The sequence below is a fragment of the Neofelis nebulosa genome, chromosome 15 (genome assembly GCF_028018385.1).
Source record: "Neofelis nebulosa isolate mNeoNeb1 chromosome 15, mNeoNeb1.pri, whole genome shotgun sequence".
Taxonomy (NCBI): domain Eukaryota; kingdom Metazoa; phylum Chordata; class Mammalia; order Carnivora; family Felidae; genus Neofelis; species Neofelis nebulosa.
This window is the reverse complement of record NC_080796.1, coordinates 60203950-60221377: the sequence shown is the minus strand read 5'-3', so window position 1 is coordinate 60221377 and position 17428 is coordinate 60203950. Positions and strand designations below refer to the sequence as shown.

General features: G+C 37.8%; 1 protein-coding gene across 2 annotated transcripts in view; it reads left to right on the top strand.

Annotated features, from left to right (window-relative positions):
- Positions 1–17428, top strand: part of USH2A (usherin) — a 745506-nt gene that overhangs the window by 297585 nt on the left and 430493 nt on the right. For both annotated transcript variants that reach the window (XM_058701414.1, XM_058701413.1), the window contains 4 exons: positions 6607–6733; positions 9078–9179; positions 11629–11808; positions 12842–12972. In XM_058701414.1, coding sequence (XP_058557397.1) covers positions 6607–6733; positions 9078–9179; positions 11629–11808; positions 12842–12972 — 540 coding nt within the window. The remainder of the gene's footprint in view (positions 1–6606; positions 6734–9077; positions 9180–11628; positions 11809–12841; positions 12973–17428) is intronic.

Below are 17428 nucleotides of genomic sequence, written 5' to 3'. Positions count from 1 at the left end.
CTCAGAAGGCCAGGCAGATGGCAATTGGGAACGAAAATACAACAACCAGCATGCTGAAGTTGATTCAATTACAGAACTGAAAATATTATTTATCATTTGAGAACTTTAAGTAGATTAATTAGAAAGAAGATACTTCTGAGCCTCAGATTAGCAGGTCAAAATATGTAACAAGATTTAAAAAGATGGAGACTACTAAGAAGAAATTCAAAAGGAGAACAAAAAACACCTGTACGATAAAAAGGATACAAAGGATGAGAGAAAATAATGGAATATAAAGTAGGAGAGGATATCCTTTTAATAAATAATGGATTATAAATTTATTGAAAGGACTGATGAAGTTTTAATCAAGATTAAGCAAACTATTGCCTCTATAGGATCTCTATGTGCCAGGCATTACTGTAAGTGTTCACACAATGTGTACACACACACACACACACACACGCACATGCACACACACATTTAAATACCACAACTCTGATGTGGATACTCGTAATCCCACTTTACAAGTAAAAATACAATCTGAGCCACAGTTAAATTAATTTCCCTGGCATCACTAATCAGTGATGAAGCCAGGACTGAAACCCTGGCAATCCACCTCCAAAGACCATGATTTTTAACTCCAGTATTATACTGCTTTTTATTTATTTTTTTTTCAACGTTTTTTTTAATTTATTTTTGGGACAGAGAGAGACAGAGCATGAGCGGGGGAGGGTCAGAGAGAGAGGGAGACACAGAATCAGAAACAGGCTCCGAGCCATCAGCCCAGAGCCCGACGCGGGGCTCGAACTCACAGACCGCAAGATCGTGACCTGGCTGAAGTCGGACGCTTAACCGACTGCGCCACCCAGGCGCCCCTATACTGCTTTTTAACATGAAAGAATAATGCTTGTTAAATACCCGGAGACTCAGATAAAATACCATCCATGTGCCATATTGGAAGGAAATATATCAAGCCTTTTGGCTTCTAACCAAAAGGAAAGAAAAAAAGTCTGAACTATAAAGAGGAAAAGCAGTGGTGAATATTAAACCTGACAATACTAAGTTCACCTTAAATATTTAATGACAGTGTGACTAGAAATGTGTTTTACGCTGCCAAAGAATCTTTGAAATAGAGGAGACACGTGGCAAAGGCAAAGCGGACAAACAAATACACCTCTAATAGTTGTTTGGTGCTAAAATTACTGAAAGTTGAAGGAGAGGGAAAGATGAGTGATTTAAAAGTTTCTAAAGGTATCAACCTAGTGGAGAAGGCAGTAGGGGAATAGATCGCGTTGGTGTCTTATTTTCATAAAATGGATAGGCAAGAATGTTTTATTTTAAATGCTGTGAAAAAGACATTAATTATTGATAAAATGAAGATGTTCCCAGAACATCCAAATTAACAAGGTGAAAGAGAGACTAAATGCTAGATGGTAAAAATCAACAAAAAATCATGAAAATAAAGGAAAACAGTACGGGAAAATAGAAGAACGTCAACGAGAAAGAAAAATCTGGCTCTGTGTTTCTTTCCTCCACCTATTAATATCCGGGAATATTTGGGAAGATGCCAGATAGAGAAAAACCTTAATTGTGTAACCGCTTAGTCATAGAGCTTTGAAAGTATACAAAGTGGGTTCACATTAATTATCTGACTTCATTCTTGAAGTGGCCACTTGAGGTAGGTATTGTTTTCATCCCAGCTTTAGAGGCAGTGGTTTAACTAGGGTCACACAATAATTTAGTGATGACACTGGCCCTGGATTTACGTTATTTCATTCAATGCCATTTGTTTACACAACTTTTGTACTCCCGGCACTGTGTTATGCAGTTATGCACTGGAGCACAGTGGTGAGAAATGAATGCAATGCCATTCACTACTCCCCGTTGCTCTTCTGGGCCTCTTCTCCCCAGTTGGAGAACAGAGTCTCTGCCCAAGTTGGAGAGGGCAGGGAAGGAACAGTCCTCGGAGAGATGTCCTATGGTGGCTTCGTGCTGCCTTGCACTTACAGTTGGCCACGTCCTTCATGAATGTCCATGCCAGTGTCTGTGTGATTCTAGATGACCATGCACATCCCAGAGCTACATTTGCAACCAGATACTGGCCTAGGTTGTTCATCGCCGGTATCCGGTACCATACACATACATGCGGGCACACACACTTGTACACACACGCACTCCAAACATGTGGGGCAAAGTCTTTGCAGAATTAATCCAAAAATGATTTCACCAGACCTGAAGCACGACTGCCACCTCTTTGGACAGTGTTGTTTCCCTTTGGGGAGAATGTGGTACCTTAACATGCTGCAGAACAGGAGGGTAAACGAGTTAACTCCACTCAGCCACAGGATTGTCATTATGATCCTGAGAATGGCTGCCAGAAAACTCTGTCTCATTGTTGTCATTGCCTTTTCAGTGATCAGACAGTCCAGTGTAAGAGACAATAGCAGAGTTCAGGGAAGCATTCACAGGACATTGCCAATAATTTCTGTCCCTTTCCCTTCTCCCTCAGATAATTACTTAGAGCACTCATTGCTGTCATTACCTTTCCAGCTGCTCTGTCCCTACTCTCTATACTCAAATCCTAACCTGTATAAAAAGTTGGTAGGTGCCAGCCAAGTATTAATCAAATTGGTATGGCCAAAAGTTGGAGGAACAGGGGGATGGAAGGGTTTAATGATGCCTGGCAAGTGATTTTTTTATCTGAAATAATAGTATCTCTCCATAAGGCAAAAGTTGCCTGCATTTTCAGGAAAGTGACAATGAATTTATTAAAAAGAAAATAAGGTATTAGTTGAGCAGGATTACGTTAGGATGTACTCGAGAAAGTGTAATCAGATATATTATACTAAGTGGTCTTGGGACTGATGCCATCTATGTATGAAACAGTGAGCTCCAGCTAGCAGAGGCTGTATCCTTCCCCACTACTGAGGAATTTATACTCTAATGCAGGTTAAGTAGAGATATCTGCTAACTTTTTAATGAAGGCTCTACATATTTTCAGACCAAGAATTGTTGAACCAGAGGAATGGAGAAAATCTTGAATGTTCTTCCATTGTTTGTTCTGTTTTTAGGACAGAATATGGAATACAGCTGTCTGTAGAAAGTTAGAGGTATCCCAGATTTAAAGAAGTTAGGAGTTTTATATGCTTCCCATTGATGTTCAAATTATTTATATTTTGCCAGTTCTCTGTCCTTTGTCTTTATGTGAGATAAGATTATCTAATGAACACCTTATTGTACTCATCAGACAAGTACTTACTTGCTTAACGTATCTTTGGTATCAGACTGTATAGACCGGTGAGGGCAAAGTCTTTCTGCTTTGTCCTGAAACATATCCCTGCGGCTAAGTCCTTAGAATGCTCAATAAATAAATATCTGTTGACAGTTTGACTGACTGACTGAATAACTATGGGAAAGTATACTTATAATTGAAGAAAATTACCCATTTTCTAGGATACAATTTCCAGCTCTTTAATGATTATTTAACAATTTAGTTCTTATTTGTCTTAATTTCTCAGTTTGTTAGAAACTTTGACTTTAAGTGATGATTATTTTTAAGTTACTTTCCTGAATCCATTCAAAAGAGTTAAATTTGAATTGTGAAAAGAGCCTTTTATAGTAACTTAAAGTCACTGCTGTCTAGCACATCGTTTCAAAACAACTTGAAGTTATTGTGTGTGTTTTTAGAAATATGTTAATAAACTTAAGTCATGAATTCCTTATAGAACAGTGTAATCCTACAGAGAGGCTATAGGTGTAAAACTTATTTGCTTTTCTTTCAATGATCAAATGCATTCTGTGAATAAGTATTTGGGGTAGGAGGAAAGATTCTTCATAATATTTAAAATTGGATATGTGTTTGCATATTTTGAACCGAACACCTGGAATTATTGTGAAGATTCACAGTAAAGTTCCTCCGATTCTTAATTGCTGTATTTTTTGGCTAGGTCTCTACCAGCTATTATCTCCCATTCTTTATTTTATTAATTTCTATTTGTATATACCTGATTAAATGATATTTTATTGGCCAATAATGACTTGTGGGAATCATTTAAATGTTTTATGTTCAGTGACGTTAAGAAGAAATTCACATAACATTCTGATTTCATTAGAAGAAAGCTGCAAACAAGTGTGAATGGCATTTATTTAACATGTCTGATGTTTTCCAAATGGAAAGAATAAACTGCATGCTATGATACTAGGATCGATCGTAGAATTATTCTCTTAACATTGGTCGGGGAGTGTAATTTTCAAATGATCACAAAAGAATAATATGCTAAGTTCTTCCAAGTATAAAGCAAATTTGGCATCCCGAAGCTCTATGTTATGTACTCAAATTTGTCTCCAGTGAATGTAATTTCTGATGTAGAGAACTGTTAATGCTTCAAATTGTTGCCAAACATAACGTGAAGAACCACTTACTCAGACACCTGATCTTTAGAATGCAGCATCGTTTGTAACAATTTTAACGCTAACTAAGTACACTTTGATGAGACAGCATTTAATAAAATGCTCATTAATTTCATCATTAGCAAGGGTATGCTAAGAAGTAAGCCAGTTTCTTATGTCACGCCCAATTAGCATCCCATGCTAGTAATCCCATTAGTATTGTTGAATTCACTAATGGAAAAACTAATGGGCATGCTACCAGGGCACATTAATTGGGCACGACACCAGTTCTGGTTTTAATTATTAAACTACGATAATGAAATGTGTGTTTGTAAAATATTAAAATGTTGAAATAGGGTTGAAGAAAATAAAAGAGTATGTAGAGGAAAGAGATATAAAGAAAGCCAACCTACAAAAATTCAAGGACTAGAAAACAGATAGACCAAATGGTCATCTTTCTAGCTGATCGAGTTGTCTATAAAAGTTGGGACACTGTCCACATGAGAAACAACCCACTCATCCTCATGGGAAATTAAAAGCTGTTTTTTTGCGATATGAATTTCTGTATGTCATACATGTTGTCATGCGCTGTATGAGGCCTGACAGGAGCCAATTAAATATGTAGAATGGACATGTTACATTGCCGAAGCTATTTTAGGGAAATACATACAGAAATGTTTTACGTAAGATGGTGTGACTCACATTGCACTTTTTGTGATGTAAACCTTCAATTACATCAGATAATTATTACTTTTCTCTTTTGGAAAAACAGTATTCCAAAATTATAGGAGTTTGGCCAAGCACTCCATCCAACTAATTAAAAAAAAATATTTTGTAATATTTTACCCAGTCCTATTTTGGTTTAAACATTTTTTATTGGATTTGAAGTTAATTATTGCTAAGGAAATTACCTTCATTAAGAAAGAAATTTATTTTCATTTAGAAGGTTTGGAGTAATTTTCTGGTTGTTTTTTTCTTTGATAGTAGTGGTAGTAACTGATGATGGTGACAAAGTTGAAATATCTTCTACCTAGGCTTATTTGCTCATGAACACTAAAAAAAGTAACACTGTACTAAGCATGATATGCCAAAAAGTGTCCACTTGGCTAGGAAGTACTCAGATGGAAGGTTTCTCTTCTACTTCCTTCTCTTTCCTTACCCTTACCTCCTTTCTGCTAATCTCTGTTCTTGATATCTGCCATTTCGTACTCTTAACTTTTTTTAATGTTTATTATTTTTGAGACAGAGAGTGAGAGAGAGCAAGCAGGGAAGGGGCAGGGAGAGAGGGAGACACAGAATCTGAAACAGGCCCCAGGCTCTGAGCTGTTTTCACAGAGCCTGATGAGGGGCTTGAACTCACAGACTGCTAGGTCATGACCTAAGTTGAAGTCGGACGCTTAACTGACTGAGCCACACAGATGCCCCTATTTATTTTTTTAAGAGAGAGAGAGAACAGGGGAGGGACGGGGGGGGGGGGGGCAGAGGATCTGATGTAGGCTCTGTGCTAACAGCCCTAAATGGGGCTCGAATCATGAACCCTGAGATGATGACCTGAGCTAAAGTCGGATGCTTAACTGGCTGAGCCATCCAGGCACCCCTGCCATTTCCTACTCTTAACTGCTTAGGAACTCATTTTTAACTATGATAGAATGACCTTAGATATAAGTTTCAATGCTAGATTTAAGATTACAAGGCAATGAATACTAAGTTTAACTATGCATTTATGTTCAATGTGTTGATAACTGGCTAATTTTTATACGAATCTCATTCCTTCTACTTATTAGCAGTATAGTGAACGTTTTTGCCAGAGAAAAACTTTTTGCCAGATATTTCCCTACCTTTAGCACAATATAGATTCAATGGCGTTTTATTAGTTTTAAGTTCTTTTTTCATATTTCTACCAAAATTCTTAAGAGCTAAACTTTTAGAGTAGAAGATTCATTATCTTTCTAATGAATATAAGTTCTCAAAATGCAAGTGTACTTTTAAGAGATTTTTTATTCCACAGAGAAGATCTTTTCAGATTTGAGTACTGTTTCTAGGAGGACATCACAGAAAATCCAGAATGATGTCAGGCATCAACTTTCACTTTGAGTTCTGTTGAAATATAGGCATGCTTGCATCATGGGGATGTCAAAGCTTATAAACTGGTTTTTAGCAAATCTACAAATATATGTGTGTGAGTTTGTAAACATATACATTCATTCACTCACTCATTCACTCATTTGTTTCCTTAAGGGCTCTTCAATGGAAGTTACTACAACTAATGATGGTGGTAAACAATATAACGATGGCAAATGGCACGAAATAATTGCTATTAGGCATCAGGCTTTCGGCCAAATCACACTTGATGGGCAGTATACAGGTAAGAGCTATATATATGAAGGGTACTATTGATATGCTAACGTTGCCATACTTTTCTGTTGCTTGTATTTCTACATCTCTTTTTTCATGTTTATTTCCTCTCCATTTTGCCTGAATTGCTGTTGAATTTGCCTTTGGGGTGGTCCCAAAATGATGAAGTCTGGCAACCATTTCCTCCTTTACGCACCGCTTCAGTAAAGCAAAAATAAGAGCAAAGTCATCAGTAGCAATTTTGTCTTTTGCAATGCTTTACAGTTTGCAAGGGCTTTTACTTATGTTCTCTCATTTTATTTTTGACCTGCGAAAGACAAAGTAAAGCGGTCATTACATACATTTTAGAAGTGATGAAACTGAGGCTCAGAAAAGGTAAATAGCTTTTCCCAATTTGCACAGCTGGTAGGCAGCATTCTTTCAACACTTACTTATCCTGTCTTTGCAATTTTAAGTTTAGTATTCTTTCCATCCTACCCTATCTACTATCTGTAGATAATTATAAAACACTTACAGTACCTGTATAATGATGCAGGCTTTTATTAATCTATTCAGGAAATATGGAATTGTAATGAGCACCTACTGTGTTCCAGGGATTGCTCTAGAAACACTGGCTACAAAGAGCAGAATTTACATTTTAGACGGAAGAGGGGCAGGAAACAGAATAAATATTGAACAAGTATCAGGTAGTGTATATTCTGAGAATAATAAAGCAAGATAAGAGAGAAAGTGTGTGTGTGCACGCATGCATGTATTGGAGAGGGGAATGTTTTGATTTCATAAAAGACTGTTAGAGAAGTCTTCTTTGGTAAGGTGACATTTGAACAGAGACCTAAAAGAGAGTAGGTGGATAAGCCAGGAAAATATCCAGGAAAAGAATGTTTCAAGCCAACAGAATAGTAGGTGCCAGGGCCCTGAGGTAGGAACATATGTATGGCATGTTAAGGACCAACAAAGAGGTCACCATGAGAAAGAGTGGGTGAAGGGGCTAATAATAGGCTACAATCAGGGAGGCATTAGGGCTTTTTACATAGGGTTTTCTGGACTTTTACTTGGCAAAAGGGAAGCCATTGGAGAATGTCAAGAAAGGAGTGACATGTTATGACTTCTTTCTTTAAAAAGAACACTTTGGCTGCTCTTTTGAAATGAATTTTAAAGGGAACAAGGGTGGAAACATGGAGAGCAGTTAACAAACTTCTGTAATAATTACAAAATAATTCAGGCAATAAAAAAATGATTTCTTGAACCAAAGAAGTAAAATTGTGTATATAATGAGAAATCTGGGTATATTGTAAATGTTAAATTAAAAGGATTAGATTCAAGAGGTGTGTGGGTGGCTCAGTGGGTCAAGCATTTGACTCTTGATCTCAGCTCGAGTCTTGATCTTGAGGTTGTGAGTTCAAGCCCCACATTGGGCTCTGTGCTGAGTATAAAGCCTACTTAAAAAAAGAAAAAAAAGGATTTGATTCCAGTAGAGCAGGATTGGCAAGCCCCTTGTGGGCCATATCTTGCTCATCATTATTTTATAAAGTTTTATTGGAGCACAACTTTACTCATTTGTTTTGTATTGCCTGTGACCACTTAAAGCTGCCTGGTCTACAAAGCCTAAGTTATATACTACCTGGCCTTTTACATAACGAGTTTGCTAGTCCCTAATGTAGAACATGACTGCTAAGTTTGGGGTCTGGGCAACTGGAAGAATGTAGCTGCCATAACTAAGGTTGACAGGATCATGGGGGAAGCTGATATAGAGAGAGATGTTCAGTGTTAACATGGTCAGTCTTAGGTATCTATGAGGCATCCAAGTGGAAATATCAGGTAGACTTCTGGGTACAAGTCTGAGTTCAGGGAAGAGTTCCGGACTAAAGATATACATTGGGAATTGTCAGCTAAGGATGGCATGCACTTACCAAGGGACCACATGGAAGTAAGGCTAATTAGAGTGGTTTGGGCTCTGAGTCTGAGGAAACAAAAAAATACCTCTCCTTCAAAGGAAGACTGGAGTTAGAAATCATAACAGATGTGTGCTGTGAACACAACATAGTTGGGGACCCAGGCCTCCTTTGGTCTTTGGGGCTGGTGGTTCACATAGGTGCCAAGCACTCCAAGTCATCTAGAGGACTTCGTATACCCATGTATGTGGGGAGAGAAAGAGCTCTGAGAAGGCAGGAGACCTGGTCCTTCCAGCATCAAGATGTTAGGACAGCGAGGAAGAACCATTGAAGAAAGACAACAAAGAGGAGAACCAAGAAAGAGTGGTATCCAGAAGCTCAGTGAAGGGTTTAATCATTTGTTAAGTGAACAGAACCCAGATTATTCTGGGGAAGTTGAAATTCTCATCTCCTTTTCCATAGGTTCCTCGGCCACACCGAATGGGAGCACTATTATCGGAGGGAACACGGGAGTGTTTGTGGGAGGGCTTCCACAGGGTTATACCGTCCTCAGGAAGGATCCTGGTGAGTTTCCTCTTTAGGATTTATATGTTGTCACCAAAATTTACAACAGGATCAAGTATGAGTACATTATTATAAGGTATGAATAATAGTATTATATTTTATCTCATGCTATTCCTGTATCAAGACAACAATGTCCCTTAGGTTTCCTTTTTTCTAAAGGAACCATGTATTACTTGCATTTAAATTCTTCATGCCAGCCCCTGATATATAAAAAGAGTTTATTAAAAAGTATATTAAACTTTTGAAGTGAATGATACTAATTTCAGTCAAAAACATGTTATTTTAGGGGCACCTGGGTGGCTCAGTCAGTTAAGCATCCAACTCTTGATTTTGGCTTAGGTCATGATCTCATGGTTCATGAGTTCATGCCCCGCATTGGGCTCTGAGCTGACAGTGCAGAGCCTGCTTAGGATTCTCTCTCTCCCTCTCTCTGTCTCTCCTCCTCCCCTGCACATGCTTACTCTCTCTCTCTCTCTCTCTCAAAATAAATAAACTTAAAAAAATAAATGTTGTTTTAGGATTATGTGTCAATTTTTTTAGATTTTAATCTGAAGCAACACAGAAATAGGAAACTATGGGCTTGATTTATACTCTAAACAGGGTAAATAAACTTCCCTGAGTATTGAGCATGTGATCAGCTCTAAACCAGACCTTAGATATCCACAGATGAACAAAATGTGGTCTTTGCCACAATAGAGGGTACAAATATATAAATGTATAATGTCAAGCAAATGCCATAAGTACTGTAAGACATAAACAAAATAATTCCTGTATTTTTGGAATGAGAGAACAAAAACAGATTCAAAATGAAACCAATAAAAACTACCATGGACAGAATTAACCTTAGGCAGAAAGAAAAAAACAAACAAACCATCCTTCCAAAAGCATTGCTAAGATTTTAGGGTAGTTTTCCCATGTCTGCATTGAAGGGCATATAGGGTATCGCCTCAGTCTCTCCCAGGAAGTAAAATGTAACTACATAAATATTACACATGAGCTAGAACCTAAATAAATATAAATTGTTCATGGGTGGGGATCTTCAAGGAATAACGGTGAAGAAGATCAAAAGGAATAAAATGTTTTCAGTGAAATTTGGAGAGGTATATATTTAAATACCCAAGACTGAATGTAGTTGCCTCCTCAGATATCTCTAGAATAGAGAGGGTTTTTATTGGACTACTTTAGACAGGTAGAGAGAGAAGTCTCTCGAAAACATTCATACACACACACCAGCTAGAGAAAAAGAGAGAGAGGGAGAAAGAGGGAGAGGGGGAGAGAGAGAGAGAGAGAGAGAGAGAGAGCGAGAGCAAGCGAGCTCTCAATCTTTGCCCCAGTTCTTTGTCCATCCAGCACATGTCTTGGCTATGGTACAAACAGGCACTGGGAAGAGAGCATACCTGACTCCAAGTACCCTTCCTGTGGAGGACATATCTCCATTATAAATAAATAAATAATCTGACCTTGTGCATATAAATTGACCTTGTAGAACTTTGATTGCTGGTGAATACCTTCCCTAGAATCAAGTCATAAACTCAAAAGCCGAGATCGAAGCTTTGTGTTGATCAGTATGGACGTCACTGGATGCAGTGTGACCTTAGCTGCGATGCTGCCTCCTCTTCTCTAGGTTTTTCTTGCTCTCTAGTTCTAATTCTCTCATTTCACTTCATTTCTTTCCCAACTCCTATTACCAGCTATTTGCTATGTTCATAAACCCTACCTTTGCCTGGTCCGGGGCATTCTAAAATTAAGGTCAATATTATATTAATTCCTAAATATGAAATCAAATTATTGACTTACTTGTGTAATAGACTGTTTCATAATGATGAAAGAACTAAAATACAAACGAGATTAGATTAATAGAAACACTTCCTTCAAATCTTACTTTTAAAACTTGTTGGGGCGCCTGGGTGGCTCAGTCGGTTGAGCATCCGACTTTGGCTCAGGTCCTGATCTCGCGGTTCGTGAGTTCGAGCCCCGCGTCGGGCCCTGGTGCTGACAGCGCGGATCCTGGAGCCTGCTTTAGATTCTGTGTCCGCCTTTCTCACCACGCCACCCCTGCTTGTGCTGTGTCTCTCTCTGTCTTTCAAAAATGAATAAACATAAAAAAAATTTAAAAAAACCCAAAAACTTGTTACAACACTTTTATTTTTAAGACTAGTGGCAGATGAAATCTTCTTGTTAGTTCAAAAGGCAATATTCTGGCTACTCCCATAAAACCACAGTTTCTACATAAACATCTATTTCTTTGGAAACAGTGGATCTGACATTATAACTGTTACCACTCAGCATAGGTAATGGTGTGGTGTTTACATGAATCATTAAGAGGTTTGCAGTAAATAGGTAGTGAGAGCTATTGCCTGTTTCTTTTATGTGAATGACACATAAAATTAATTGCTTTGAAAGAATGTTTCCAAAATACATATTTATTGATATCTCTCGACCCCTACAGACATAATCCGTAAAGGTTTTGTGGGCTGTGTCAAGGATATGTATTTTATGAAGAATTATAATCCCTTTGCTATTTGGGAGCCTCTGATTTGGCAGAGTGCTGAAGAGCAAGTCAACGTGTATAACAGCTGGGAGGGATGTCCCACGTCACTACAGGAGGGAGCCCAGTTCCTAGGAACAGGTAAGGTTCTGAAAGAGACACCAGCAGTTGCTTAGCAGCTAGTTTCTATCCTTTGCACAATTTAATCCCTCCTGTCCGATTACTTTGACCTCTTATGAACCTAGTGTCACAGAAATAACTAGTTACGCCATGATACACATAAACATTTCCTCCAAGTCTGAATATGTAATACAAGTTGTAAGACTCATGGACATATATTCGTGTGTCAGATCTCTGTTAACCCATGGCAATTCTTGGTTTATATTTGGTAGTATCAAAAATATCTTTTGGTATGCCAGATGTTTTACTTAGAATGCAGTTTTACTTGGAAAGATGTTTTGGAAGTGTTATGTTTACCGGGTGAATCCACAAATATCTATTTATCCCATGGTGTAGATGGACCATATTCTCGAGAGCAAAATGTCAGCTATGTAATGGGGTGCGTAGGTTAGTGAGGAGGAGCTGGAGGATGTCACGGTCATCCCTGCCATTGCTCGAGAGGCTGCTGCAGAAGCGAGGAGCAGTGTACCTGGCGTACCTCCCCAGCCCAGTCTCTGCCTGGCCGTCACCCAGGGTAAGGGAGTGGAAGGGAATATAGTGGCCTGGTGGATAGTACTTCAGATAAAAGCCCACCTCTGCCTCCTATGTTTATAACTAAGCTGGTTACTAATTCAGTTGCTTAAACCACCTTCAGGATAGAAAGATGAATAATATCCCAGTCTGTGCACTTTTCTGTTGCTCTTTTCTCAACACTGTCATTATTCTGAATTTCTCTTAGTCAATGCAATTTCTTATCGTGAATTCTGATATAAAACAATAATAGTCTTAACTATATCCATGATTTAGAGAGTAAATTGCTTCCTCTTAAAATGTATATCCAGTTCATTCTGCTACTTCCGTACAAGTACAAGGGGGATTTCTCAACATTGATTTGCATCTTCTTTTGCGAGAGACTTACTCAATAACGGTATTCGTCCTAGTCTTTGTTACACCTTCATAACGCTGGCACTATTGCCTTATACACACTGACGTGTACATATTCTTTTCTTTAAAGGGTTTCTGGAACTTCAATCGCACATGTTTCATGGTGGAATGGATTTTGAGATTTCCTTGAAGTTCAGAACTGACCAATTGAATGGGTTGCTTCTTTTTGTTTACAACAAAGATGGACCTGATTTTCTTGCTGTATGTGTATAAATTTAGTTAAATTTACTTAAAAATATCAGATATAACTTTGAGATAAATAAGGCATGTGTTAATATTTTGCTAAATTGGGGTTTCTCTTGAAATCCATTTTTGTTTTCCTTCCTTAAGTCATTTTTAGGTTTGGAGTCCTGTGAAACATTTTGTGCTCTAAGATCGTGATTTATTTTAAATGACAATTATTACTGTGCAAATTGTAATTTTAGCAAAGCAGAGTAGTTATGAGGAATTATGAAAATCCCACTTAGTTTCCCAACATATGAAAAATATTATGTCCTTTGTTATTTCTTATATAATGGTGCTAAAAACTATATACAATAAATGCTTCGTATTACACACTCACACAAAGTATAAAAGTACAGTAAACATGAACCTACCACCCAATGCAAGAATTAAAATATCAATTTTTACATTTACTTATAGGGTCTCTCCTATCCCATTTTCCTATCCCCCTCTGGAGGTAATATGTAATTAGAATTTTGTGTTTATTATCCCCTTGCTTGTAGCTGCAGTTTCAACAAAATGTATGAATGCCTGAAAATTCTTGTTTTTGACATTTATAAGAGTTGCATTATACTCTACCTTGAGGCAATTGTTTTTTGCACTCGACATTATTCCTGAGTCACTCATGTTCTCCATGTAGGTATATATTTTCATGACTGTGTAATTTAGCTCTTCTGTCAATGACATACTGGTTGTTTCCGTGTTTTTGCTATGGCAAACGGGCTGCTATGAACATTTTCATACATTTTTCTAAGTACAGTCGGCAAGTGTGATTACTTTTATTTGCCTTTAATCAGACAGTCAGATATCATTGTCAAAAATAAGTATGTGATGGGGGCACCTGGGTGGCTCAGTCAGTTAAGCGGCCGACTTCAGCTCAGGTCATGATCTCGTGGTTCGTGAGTTCGAGCCCCGTGTCGGGCTCTGTGCTGGCAGCTCAGAGCCTGGAGCCTGCTTCAGATTCTGTGTCTCCCTCTCTCTCTGCCCCTTGCCTGCTCATGCTCTGTCTCTGTCTCTCAAAAATAAATAAACATTAAAAAAAAAGTTTTAAAAACATAAGTATGTTATTAAAATGTAAGTTTTTAAAAAGTTATTTTAAAGAACTTACATAGACTCAGGGGAAAATTATGAACACCTTAATCTCATTGCTCATATCTAGGCAAGTAAGTAGTAAAACACATGTGTTGGTGATTTTATGATTCTAGGATGTTTTCAATTCATTGATTTTGTTCATTCCTAGATTATATAATGTCAAATTTGCTGCCCAGGTAAGTGGAAATATATCCCTTCATAGAATTTGTTATAATTTCATCTTATTTAAATTTTTTAAATTTCTTATTTATTTTTATTTTAAAGTTTATTTTTGACAGAGAGAGAGAGAGTGTGAGCATGAGCTAGGGAAAGGCAGAGAGAGAGGGAGACACAGAATCCAAAGCAGGCTTCAGGCTCTGAGGTGTCAGCACAGAGCCTGACTTGGGGCTCGAACCCAGGAACCTTGAGATCATGACGTGGACCAAAGTTGGATGCTTAACCGACTGAGCCACCTAGGCACCCCTGAAATGTAATCTTTCTTAACACAGGAATTTTGTGTCTTCTTTATAGTTCTATCTTCAGTGCCTAACTCTTTTTCTTTTCGTTTTTATTTTTTAATTGTTTTTAATGTTTATTTTTGAGAAAGAGACAGAGCATAAGTTGAGAAAGGGCAGAAAGAGAGGGAGACACAGAATCTGAAGCAGGCTCTAGGCTCTGAGCTGTCAGCACAGAGCCCGATGAGGGGCTCAAATTCACGAACTGTGAGATCATGAGCTGAGCCGAAGTCAGATACTTAACCGACTAAGCCATGCAGGTGCCCCTTCAGCCTAACTCTTGCAATTATTAAGTATTTGATAAATATTATTGGATGAATGAGTGACTGAACATGTGAATGAATTCATGTTATGGTGACTCTGAGCATTCCTTAAACATCTATCTGTGCATAAATCTTGGAGAGAATGCAGAGGTGTTTATCATTTGGCCTTTCCTCTCAAGGAGCACTTGCCTCTCTTGGAGGCTCACACATCCTGGTATACCTACATCCAGCCCTCCATCTTCCTCCGTTCACTGACTTTGGAAATATAATGAATCCCCACCTTATTGAATAATGTTAATTTTAAGCTTTAATGAAATAAATCTTAATCAAAACATTTAGGCCAATATATATTGAGTGTCTGCTCTGTGTTAGGCTTTCTTTTAGCACTTCCAATACAGCTATAAAGGAAGCAGACATTCACAGAACTCACATTCTTCTCCTCTGTACCTGAGAACCTACGCTTCTCACAGTTTATTCCTCAATAAGATTTTTTCCTGTTATCCTAAGTAGCTTCAACATACGTGGCTGTCCGGGGAACTTGATTAACTCAGAAAGTTTTTACTGCTAAACTCTTAAATCTCAGAATATAACATTTCTACTCTTTGAGCTCTCGTTCTCTCTTATTGAGTTCACAAAGACATTGAGACCATTGGCTATTAGACCACTTTCTGTTTAACTTACGTGCTCTGTTCCTTAGACACCATAATGCAGCTTTTCAACCATTTTTTCTGACAACACCCTCAACGTGTGTCTTCAATTCCACAACTCTGAGTGAATCAGTTTAGCCCCTAGCTCTTCAGTTTCAATAGCCAGTTTACTGAACACCACAGGAGAACTAATACAGGTATGAAGACTGGTGACACACTGAGTCTTGAGGGTCCTGATTCTTTCATGCGACACTATTTATTGTTTATAGGATTTGCTCATAGATTAAATGTAGAACCTGAAAGAAAAAGAATGTCAGGACTGGAAAACACCACAACCTGAATGTCTTCAGATAGTCTCATTCTTATAATGGAAAGAAACATAATCTCCTCATCTTCCAAATTTTCAACCTACAACTTTTGTTTTTATGAGCCAAGTCTGGGTTTCACTCTCTCCTGACTCAGGAGGACAAATATATAATTACTATGATTCCAACCAAAGTTAATATTTCTACCTTTACTCTATATTCTATGCCTTCTCCTGCAAGAGCTTGTGCTACAAATTTTCTCTTTTGTTAAGTTCCAGTGTTCCTTCCACATCGGCTCTTCTCCCTCTATATATAAAATGGTTGAGCCTCATTTATCTTAAATATTTTTTTCTTTTGACTTGGAAAACTCCTCTGTTGTATTTCCCTTCCCTTCAGAGCCTATTGCATTGAAAGTAACTACTCTGGTTATTTCCACTTATTTTTATATCACACCTTAGTCCTCAAATACTGTAAATATGGTTCCTAGCCCTGCCACATTGCACTGCAGAATTTTCAAACTTGCCAGTGACCCCTGCATTTTCTAGTCTACGAGATAATTTTTCAGTCTTTATTTACTTGATCTTCCACTGTCATCTTTTTTTTCTTAAAATATTCTTCCCTACCGACTTTCCAAAATACTAGTTGCTCTTGATTTTCATTAAATCCTTGGCTTCTCCAAGAAGATTGTTGTTGACTTCTAGAATTACATCTACCCTGCCTTCCCCTTAAAATGTTGGTCTTGCTGAGGACTCTTGCTTTGATACTAACTGGATGATCTCACTTATCCTTTCATAAACCTTGTCTATTTTACTGGCCTATCTTTATGTTCAACTGCCTCAAAAAAAGTTTCTTCTGAATGTTTTATAGACATTTCAAACTCAGTGTGTTTAAAATTGACCTCATTCCTCACTGACAATGATAATACCAAGTCTTTCTTTCTAGTGCTTTCCATATTGGGATGGTGGTAAAACACACCCAAACGAGAAAGAGCATGGATATCTTTGACTTACTCTTCATTCATTTAACACATTCAGCTGTTTGCCATGTCCTGCTGAGACTTAAAAAGCTGAGTTGCTTTTAAAAATACCTCTTTGACTGAGTTGTCACTGTCTTCACCATTGTTATCTTTATTTCAGTGGTTCTTGTCATTTTTCTCACCACTGTAGTGATTCTCTAATAGGTTTCTCCAATTCCAGTCTAGCTTTCATTTCCAGTATGAACTTCCTATGACCTAAAGGGTAGACTTTTAGCACAAGATAATAGTGGAAAGAATATAGCCTTTTGGAGGCAGGCACACAAGAGAAAGATGAATATTTTTCCATATGACTCAAAATCCTCCAAAACCTTGTTTCTACATATCTGGCAAGACTCTTTCTAACCCATGCCCCCCCCCCCCCCGCCATCTGTGTATCTTTTGTCTTACCTAATTTAGTCTTTTTTTCTAAACCTAATGAGCTCATACATGTCCTCATGCCATTGGACATGTTAATCTCCCTGTGTTGAAGGATTCTCCATGAATCTTACATACTTCCAAAATTATTAATTTAAACCTTTTCCAGTTCCCAAGGAACAAAATGTATATCCTTTCTTTGCTGTCATTGTACCCTATTCTTCTCTTGGTTATAGTATTACCC